This window comes from Conger conger, chromosome 9 (genome assembly GCF_963514075.1).
Source record: "Conger conger chromosome 9, fConCon1.1, whole genome shotgun sequence".
Lineage (NCBI taxonomy): Eukaryota > Metazoa > Chordata > Actinopteri > Anguilliformes > Congridae > Conger > Conger conger.
The window spans coordinates 12,074,581-12,084,375 of NC_083768.1; the positions used below are offsets into that span (position 1 = coordinate 12,074,581).

The following is a 9,795-nucleotide window of genomic DNA, read 5'->3' on the forward strand; positions in this document are numbered from 1 at the left end:
GGGATGTTGATCCAGGACCCATGTCCTACATTCTTGAGTGAGGACAAAATACTGTATGGACCTTGAACAAATTTACCACAAAACAATTATATTACTTTTCTCTCAAAGGCTGCAATCCAAACACTGGACAGAGGCACTTGAAAGAGACACTCGATACAGTCAAAACCTTGGCGTGGTACAAATTTCCTCAATACAACTACATGTGCATGTCTGGTACCAGAGTCAGACCCCTGTCGGTACAGGCGACTCTGAGAGACACCCTCAGTCAGTGTCAGGTGGTGGATTAATGTTTACCCTTTAGGAAAGATACTGCAGGGGCCCACAGCAGAGTGACCAGTCCAACACTGAGAGGAAGATGTGTAGCTCACTGCTCATCCTGCTGCTCATCGCTGGAGCTCTGCTGATCTCTACTGAGGGTCAGCAGGATTATCACAGTCTCCCTAGTTTCTACAAAGACACCGTAAACAAGGCAATTCAACACGGCAATCAAAAATCCCTACAGCATTTGAATTTTGTGGCCTTCCTTCCTGATTCAGAGGTATGGGCAAAATGCACGTGTGTATTTGTGGTGTTAATCTCTCTGTTAAAGTACATGCCTTGCTAAATCCATGGTATGATAAGGCTTTTATTTTGGCATTTTATGTTTGTGTTTTTATGTTCCTGCATATCGTACTTTATTTATACGACAAGGTCAACCAAGTCATAATTTATCATTTATAATTTAGGTCAACAGCTCATGAGTATGTTGTAAACAAAATAGTTCAGCTAAGCGTCAAACCAAGTACAGCTTTCAAACACTGCTAAATTATTTACATTTTCAGACTGTGCATTCATACAATAACCATCCCATCAATGTCTAAAAATATCATAATATCAAACTGGAAATTTGAAGAATACTTAATCAGAGGAGTACAAATGGTTATATTCTTTTGAGTAAGCTGTTAAAATGATTTTCTTGGAAATGGTTAAAGGCTGGCATTTATAAAGCACCTTTATCCAAAGATCTGTACAACAGATTGTTCTTATTTACGCATTCTTATGCACAATCACACACTCACACACCAACAGCAATTGGCTGCCATGCAAGGCACCAAGCAGTGTGTCAGGAGCGTTTAGGGGTTAGGTATCTTGCTCAGGGACATGTCGACACACCCAGGGTGGGATCAAACCGGCAACCCACCGACTGACACACAACTGTTCTTACCACCTGAGCCAACATCGTCCCGGGTCAATGTTGCCCAGGCCAATGTTGCCCAGGCCTGTCTTCTGAATGTCCTGAATAAAAAAGAAAAAACTTTTTAGCCGGGTAAGATAAGGTAACAATTTTACTGAACTTTCTAAAAATTCTGCAAATGTAATAATTTAACAAAAGGTATAGCTGCTTTGTCATGACTTTGCGCAAGCAAATTCAAACAGTGCATTTGACCTTCATGGGTTCAGAGAAAAGGCAAAAAACATAAACAGTTTGTTGACCATTTGCAAATCAATAGACTTGCTGGCACAGTGACATGTGGGCGGCACAGATGGTGCAGTGGGCAGCACTGCCGCCTCACAGCAAGGAGGTCCTCAGTTTGAATCCCGGTCAGCCGGGGCCTCTCTGTGTGCAGTTTGCATGTTCTCCCTGTGTCCAAAGACATGCTGATTGGAGACTCTAAATTGCCCATGTATCTGTGTGTGCCCTGTGATGGACTGGTGACCTGTCCAGAGTGTATTCCTGCCTTTTGCCCAATGTATGCTGGGATAGGCTCCAGCCCCCCGGCGACCCTGTTCAGGATAAAGCGGGTTAAGACAATGGATGAAGTGAAATTCCATTTCTTGTTTACAGTTTTTTGACAGCTGCTGACACAATATAATTGATCCTTTTCTAAACCTTAGATGGTATTTGTTTTTTTTTCCATGCATGGTCTAGAGACCTGATCCATTTTACATCGAGCTTCACTTGAAAGCCACCAACTGCACAAAAAGCGAAAAGATCACACATCGAGATGACTGCCAGTTCATGGAGCGAAGGGTAAGTTGGAATGAAAAACCAACAGAAGGTACGCATGAAGAATCCACACGGTCAAATGCCAACAATCAAACACTTTTTAATATTGCCCACATCACAGGTGTCAAACTCCAGTCCTGGAGGGCAGCAGTGTTCTCTGGCTTTTGGGGTGTTCTCAGCACTCAGCATGTTGCATTTACATCCATACCCAGTGGCCATTTTAAGGGCTACACTCGTAACGCTTTACACGCAGTGAGCGTGGTATTGAGAGCAACAGGCACCTGGCAGTGCCCAAGCATACCTCTAAGGTAGGGGTGTCAAACTCCAGTCCTGGGGTGCTGCAGCACGAGAGATGCAAATTTTTAGTCTTTCATTGGCTAAAGAGTCCACACACCTTGTTCTCAAGGCCTTAATTGGCTGCTGATTGAAAGGAAACCACAAATACCAGCAGACAATATGGCCCTCCTTTTGGACTGGAGTTTGACACCCCTGCTTTAAGGCCTTGGTGTGAATATGGAACCAAACACAGAAGTATTTACATACAGTATCTGTGATGTTGTAGAATGTTTGGATGCTGAAAGCAGAGTGAAACACTGAAGTGGATTCACCCTAAACAACTCGCCGAGTCACTGAATGGGTAGCCAACCATTTCACCCAAACAGACAAGGATAGGAAAAGAATTGGACACTGATAGTGAGGTCATTCTCATAATTAAGGTTGATTATACACAAGTCATATTTCTTACATTGCATGTGTTTATCCTACACCTATCACTTATACACATTACTCTGAAGTTATGTGTACAAAATTACATTACATTATTGGCATTTGGCAGACGCTCTTATCAAGAGCGACATACAGTTGATTAGACTAAGCAGGAGACAATCCTCCCCTGGAGCAGTGCAGGGTTAAGGGCCTTGCTCAAGGGCCCAACGGCTGTGCGGCTGTGCGGATCTTATTGTGGCTACACCGGGATAAGAACCACCGACCTTGCGTGTCCCAGTCATTTACCTTAACCACTACGCTACAGGCCACCCCTTAAATAAAGTGTTACTCTGGAGTTAAGTGTTTCATTTAACACTGACATTGATGAAGCGATATTTCATAACCTGATGAGTGTTGGTGGGTTTTGTGCAACTGCAGTCTGCAAGAGAGTTTAGATTGCATCATGCTTCACCAGAGGATTTGTACAAATTGTGACTCCAACATTGAAGACAAACGGGCAAGCAGAGCTAAAGCATGTCCACCCTCAAAAAGCTGTAATGAAGTTACTGTCCCAAATCTCCTGTTCCAGCTCATCAGCAACCACTACTCCTTCCACTAATTGGGTGTTTCTTTCGTTTTCCTAAAGCCACGTATCAACTGCGCTGTTTGCAATAACCAAAGGACCGGCCTCTTCATCCACTGCGCTCCGCAACAGAAAGTAAAGCAGGTACACCAGCTCTCCTGGCACACTACTCGGTCTCATCAGGCCCTGCAGTTCTATAGCTAACCTTTTTTATTTTTTTTCAGTTTGAAGAATTTCGGAAAAATGAGTGCATTGGACACAAAGTACTAGCTGCTGAACCGACAGCACCCAGACCAGAAATTTCAGCACCGCCACCAGAAATAACCCCTCAAGGACCACCCACAGGACCTCCAGGACCTCCTGAACCTCTGAAAGCATGATGGCTCTGTGGTGGTTTAATGTCATCTGAAATACTGTGCTACCTTCCCTTTGCCTGAATGTACTCTACTAGGGCTGCTTGTTTTCAGTCATTAAATGCTTTTCACAATGATTGGTGGAAGCTGGTCAAACCAGCAAAAAGTTTCGGATACACATCTTAAACCAGCTTGACCGGCATAGGCTGGATTAAGCTAGAATACAATTAGCTTAAACCAGCATACAATTTGCTTAGAAATACGCTCACTGAGTACTTTATTAGGAACACCTGCACAGAGACTTATTCATGTGCTTATCTAATCAGCCAATCGTGTGGCAGGGGTGCAATGCATAAAATCATGCAGATATGGGTCAGGAGCTTCAGCTAATATTCACATCAACCATAAAAACGGGAGAAAAATGTGATCTAAGAAACTTTGATTGTGGAATTACATTACATTACATTATTGGCATTTGGCAGACGCTCTTATCCAGAGCAACGTACAACAAAGTGCATACCCATAACCAGGGATAAGTTCGCTGAAAGACCCTAGAGGGAAGTACAATTTCAACTGATTGATTGTTGGTACCAGACAGGGTGGTTTGAGTATCTCGGAAACTGCTGATCTCCTGGGATTTTCATGCACAGCAGTCTGTATAGTTTGCCGGGGAATGGTGCAAACATCCAGTGAGCAGCAGTTCTGTGGGCAGAAACACACTCTTGTTAATAAGAGAGGTCCGAGGAGAATGGCCAGACAGGAAGGTGACAGTGCCAGAAATAACCACAAATTACAACAGTGTTATGCAGAAGAGCATCTCTGAACACACAACATGTCGACCACTAGGTGGACAGGCTACAGGAGCAGAAGACTTAAGTCTAAAAAATAAGCCTAATAAATACATAAAGTGCTTACTGAGTGGAAATAAAAACAAGAAAATATGGCACACTAGCATAGCCTTACATCAACAAAAATGTTCATACCTTGACCAGGAACAGAAAGCTGATCACACAACCAGGTTGTAAATTCACACAATCAATATACTATTGATGTATCTTAGAAAAAAAGGGCTATTTGGCTGTTAGAACTTCTTCATGGAGCCCTCTATCAAGGGTATGAAGTGTGAAAACAACCAGACAAAGAACAATTTTACCTGCTAAAGAACCCTTCAACTAGATAGGAGATAGGGTTCTTGTATGAAACACCATACAGATTCGGACCCCTCATGGTACAGGCAACTCTGAGAGACACCACAGTCAGTGTCAGGAGGTGGATTAATGTTTACCCTTCAGGAAAGATACTGCAGGGCCCCACACCAGAGTGACTAGTCCAACACTGAGAGGAAGATGTGTAGCTCGCTGCTCATCCTGCTGCTCATCGCTGGAGCTCTGCTGATCTCTACTGAGGGTCAGCAGGATTATCACACGCTCACTGGTATATACAAGGACGTTGTTGACAAGGCAATTCAATACTGCAATGAAAGATCCTCAAAGCATCTCAATTTCCTTGGCTTCCTTCGTAATACCGAGGTATGGACAGAATAAGCTTTGCGTGTTAATCTTTCTACTAAAGTGCTGTAACTACCTTGCCAATTCCAAGAGTAGGTTTAGTGCAGACTTCTATTTTGGTATTTTTCAAATATTGTTTTCCTTTAATGTCCTGTTCATTTATATGACCGTTATTCAGATTGGCAATTGACAATAACGTCAGCCAATAGGTCAGAGTTCACTTGTGTTTTGAAAAAGAAAGGGAGTTAAACTGTCAAACCAAGTCAAGCCTTCATGCACTGCTAAATGTATAGAATACTTCTGCAGAAATGTAAAGGAAGACTGGTTATTCAGAGTGAACAATACAAATTCTTTTTTTCAGCTTCTTAAAAGGTAATAGGTAAGATTTGTCTCAACTTCCTATTGTTGAAAAAGGCTCACTCACATGTTGACTCACCATCAGCCTGTGTTTAGTCCTTTAATTTGGGTTTCAAAATATACAATTGATGGCCTGACACTCCGTACCAAAACATTGTATAACTGTACAATAATTCAAGCTCATTGGTTGAAAATTGGTTCTAATTGTCACAGGCAACATCAGCACCTTTGCAGAGAAGGGAGAGGGATAAACAGTGATGTGGTTTGAAGGGGTTTGTTGCTGCTATTCCTCTCTTGACCATTAGAAGTCCGAAATTACCTATTGTACCTTTAATCTGAAAGATTCTTCTAAAACAATTGAGACGGGTGTGTGGGGGTAGGACCCAAAATGCATGATTCAGACACAGATGTGATGAAGTCCCGTCAGGACTTTATGAAGGGATTGTCCAATGAGCGTAGTCGAAAACAAGCAAAGTTCATACAGAAAATCCAGCCAAAATCAAAGTACAGTACCGAGGGAGAAGGCAGTCTCGCAACCGGTACATTATGTAAAAAGTCCAGTCACCAGGAAAGCTGTCAGCGGGGCAGTAGTGCAGACGGACAGTAGGCAGACTCGGGGTCGAAGGCGGTGCAAGAGTGAAGACAGAAGTCCGCTCCGCGGGGAAAAAGCACAAAGACAGCAGGCAAGAGTTTGTGGTACAGGCAGGCAATGGTCAACAAAACAGAAATCAATGACTTCGGTCAGTAAACAGGCTTGGATCGTAACAGGTAATCAATGGCTTGGAAACCCACTCAACAGTGCACTGACGAACAGGAGGCAACAATTTTGCAAAGACATGACATGAACACTGAGCTTATATGCAGGTGTAGACAGGTGCAGACAATTAGCGTGAGAGTAGCAGGTGAGGAGGATCGAACAGGATAATTAGTAATCGTCAGTAATAAACCTATCCTATCCTGTGTTAGTAAATTAGTCAATGACATGCACAAGAAACATAAGGGAAACATGAACACATGGTTAGAATGTTAGTATTACCCAATCCTGATCTAACGTTAGTAGATTAATAAGTAGATTAATAAGTAGACACATTAAACAATTAGGGAAGCAAGGGAGAGAGAGAAAGCATGAACGCAAGGTTTACGGAAAGACTATAAGTAATAAGGGATTTGTCCGAAATGAGACTGGGGGCGCCCCAGGAACTATTTGCAAATCAGTAGCCCTGCTGGCACAGTAAAGTGACATTCTATTTCTTGTGTACAGATTTTTGCCAACTGCTGACACAATGTAACTGTCTCATCTTTTTGTAAACCTTGTTCTTTATTCATGGTTTAGAGATCTGATCCATTTTACATTGAGCTTCACTTGAAAGTCACCACCTGCACAAAAACAGAAAAGACCACACAACGAGATGACTGCCCATTTATGGACCGAAGGGTAAGTTGTACTGGATTGGGCTCAAACGGCATGGCTCAGGCAGTAAGAGCAGTCGTCTGGTAGCCGGAGGGTTGCCGGTTCGATCCCCTGCCCGGGCTGTGTCGAAGTGTCCCTGAGCAAGACACCTAACCCCTAAATGCTCCTGATGAGCTGGTTGGTGCCTTGCATGGCAGCCAATCGCCGTCGGTGTGTGAGTGTTTGTATGAATGGCTGAATGAGAAGCATCAATTGTACAGCGCTTTGGATAAAGGCGCGATATAAATGCCAACCATCAAACCACCAGAAGCCACACAGCAAGAATTCAAATGTCCAAGAATAACAATCAAAGAGTGATAGGGTTCACTTTTGAGTATTGCATCACAATTCCTCATAACCATACAAACGCGTCTTAAAGTATATACATTCAGTTACCATGTTATTAGGTAGACCTGTACGCCAGCCTGTTAGTTTAATCAGCCAATCATGTGGCAACAACTAAATGCATAAAATCATGCAGACGTGGTCAAGAGGTTCAGCTGTTTTTCAGACCAAATGTCAGAATTTGAAGTGATTGAAGTGACTTTGACGGTGGAATGATTGCTGGTGCCAGACAGGGTGGTTTGAGTATCTTAGAAATGGCTGATCTCCTGGAGTTTTCACTGAGAAAATTGACGGAGCAATATTTCGTAACCTGGTAACTCCAGCATTGACTCCAGCATCTATAAGCATGTGCAGATTGTACACTCACTGAGCGCTTTATAAGGCATTTATTAGACTTATTTATTGGTCTTCTGCTGCTGTAGCCAATCCACTTAGAGGTGGGATGCGTTGTGTGTTCAAAGATGCTCTTCTGCATACCACTGCTGTAATGTGTGCTACTGTGTTACTGTCACCTTCCTGTCAGCTTTGACCAGTCTGGCCCTTCTTCATTGACCTCTCTCATTAACAAGGCATTTCTGCCCACAGAACTGCTGCTCACTGGATGTTTTGTTTTTAGCACCATTCTCTGCAAACTCTAGAGACTGTTGTGCTTGATCCCAGGAGATCAGCACTTTCTGGCACCAACAATCATTCCACGGTCAAAGTCACTTAGATCACATTTCTTCCCCATTCTGACATTTGGTCTGAAAAACAGCTGAACCTCTTGATCATGTCTGCATGCTTTCATGCATTTAGTTGCTGCCACATGATTGGCTGATTAAATATTTGCATTAACAAGCTGGTGTACAGGTCTACCTAATAAAGAGCTCACTGTCTGTATAAAGCTGCACCAAGGGGTTTGTACAATTTGTGACTCCACCCCCACCCCAGCATCCACTGGTAAGCTCTGCTTCTCAAGATCCCCATGAGGGGGGGGGGGGTTGTCGCCACTCCCTGTTTTGGCAGGCTTACAACAGGGAGTGATGAGAGACAGAGCTGACGGAAACATTTGCATTCAATATCAATACATATACAGTACTGTGCAGAAGTCTTAGGCACCCTAGACTTTATTATATATATGCTAATTGTTTTTGTGTATGTTAGGATAAAATAACACATTTGAGATTTCCAAATATTCATTTCCCGAAAGATGTAATTTTACAGAGACATTTTTGTATTTAATTAAAAAAATTAACATTACTTTAAGCAATTGACTACTTTTTACATAAAAACTTGATCAAGGCTGTCTGAGATCAGAAGCAAGGAGCCAACCAAAGTCTGCAGAAGAACTGTGGCAAGTTCTCCAACATGCTTGGAACAACCTCCCTGCTGATCGTCTTATGGAACTGCAGGACAGCGTTGGCTATCTCAGAGAAGTGATGCAGATTTAATGCCAAAGGGTGGTCACAAAAAATATTGATTTGATTCAGTTTTTAACTATTCTGCCAAATTGCTCAAATGTAATGTAAAATGTAAAGTACTTTATTTAGGACCTTACATTGAATTATTTTTGAAAGAATCTCATCTGTACAGAATGTTATACAAGTGCCTAAAACTTTTGCACAGTACTGTTGCTTAATTCATTGTGAGTTGTCTGAAATAAATCACATCCACATACAGTTCAGGAGGCTGTGCCATTTCATTAATAATAACTGTTGCTGTCCCAAATCTCCTGTCCTAGCTCATCAGCAACTTACAGGCCTTCCACTACCCTTAAATGTATTGCTTGTCTTTCTTTCTCTTAAAGCCACTTATCAACTGCGCTGTTTGCAATAAAGGGACTGAGTCCGGCCTCTACGTTCACTGCGCTCCGCAACTGCAAGTAAATCAGGTACATCAGCTCTCCTGGCACACTACACAGTCTCATACGCAGACCATCAACAGTAGAAACATCTGAAACTGTATTCCTTGGGAATATTTAATCATCATATACAGAACAGGCATTGTTGTTCTTTAAAATACTTTTTTATTTTTTATATCATTTCAGAGAGATCGGAAAAAGAACTGCCCAAGCTACTTCCCTGGAAGTGTATTACTTTTGGGCGCCCCCCCTAAACCTCTGGCTCCGTGATGGCTCTGTGATGGTTCAATGCTGTCTGAAATAATACGCATTCCCTTTTCTGCTTTGAATGAATGTACTCTCGGCTTATACACAATGATTAAACACTGTTCCTCTTTTGTGAGAGCTTCAAACAATGATTGGTGAAGCATGTCTGTTCTGTACAGGAAAATTGGTTTGACTGTGTTGGAGCCTCAAATTTGCACAAATTAGCATTCCTCCATCAATACTCCAGAGTCCCAAATCATGCTCATTTTCTTAGGGAAGAGAAACACTATCCAAATGCAAGAGTTTCTTACATGACCACTCACTGAGGTAAATGTCCTGCTGAATAATAGTGTCATTCTATCACTTTCTATTCCACTAGAATATAAAAATCAGGTCAAAATAATGCACAATCCCTTTGTCA

The 9,795-nt window shown here is 42.3% G+C and overlaps 1 protein-coding gene and 1 long non-coding RNA gene across 2 annotated transcripts; both read left to right on the forward strand.

Annotated features, from left to right (window-relative positions):
* The first annotated feature begins 301 nt into the window (after positions 1–301).
* Positions 302–3,765, forward strand: LOC133138014 (cystatin-like protein). The gene is made up of 4 exons (XM_061256474.1): positions 302–538; positions 1,910–2,011; positions 3,339–3,419; positions 3,500–3,765. The coding sequence occupies exons 1-4, from the start codon at positions 356–358 to the stop codon at positions 3,653–3,655; spliced, it is 522 nt and encodes a 173-aa protein (XP_061112458.1). The 5' UTR covers positions 302–355; the 3' UTR covers positions 3,656–3,765.
* Positions 3,766–5,590: 1,825 nt separating this feature from the next.
* On the forward strand, positions 5,591–9,467 carry LOC133136180 (uncharacterized). The gene is made up of 3 exons (XR_009709477.1): positions 5,591–6,928; positions 9,075–9,158; positions 9,315–9,467. It is a non-coding gene; the product is annotated as an uncharacterized LOC133136180 (long non-coding RNA).
* The last annotated feature ends 328 nt before the right edge of the window (positions 9,468–9,795 follow it).

Bases quoted from the DNA above. Each gene is read 5' to 3' on its own strand.
- LOC133138014 (XM_061256474.1), top strand. From the start codon at position 356: ATGTGTAGCTCACTGCTCATCCTGCTGCTCATCGCTGGAGCTCTGCTG. The intron at 2,012-3,338 runs GTAAGTTGGAAT...GTTTTCCTAAAG, and splicing joins GCCAGTTCATGGAGCGAAGG to CCACGTATCAACTGCGCTGT. The intron at 3,420-3,499 runs GTACACCAGCTC...ATTTTTTTTCAG, and splicing joins CGCAACAGAAAGTAAAGCAG to TTTGAAGAATTTCGGAAAAA.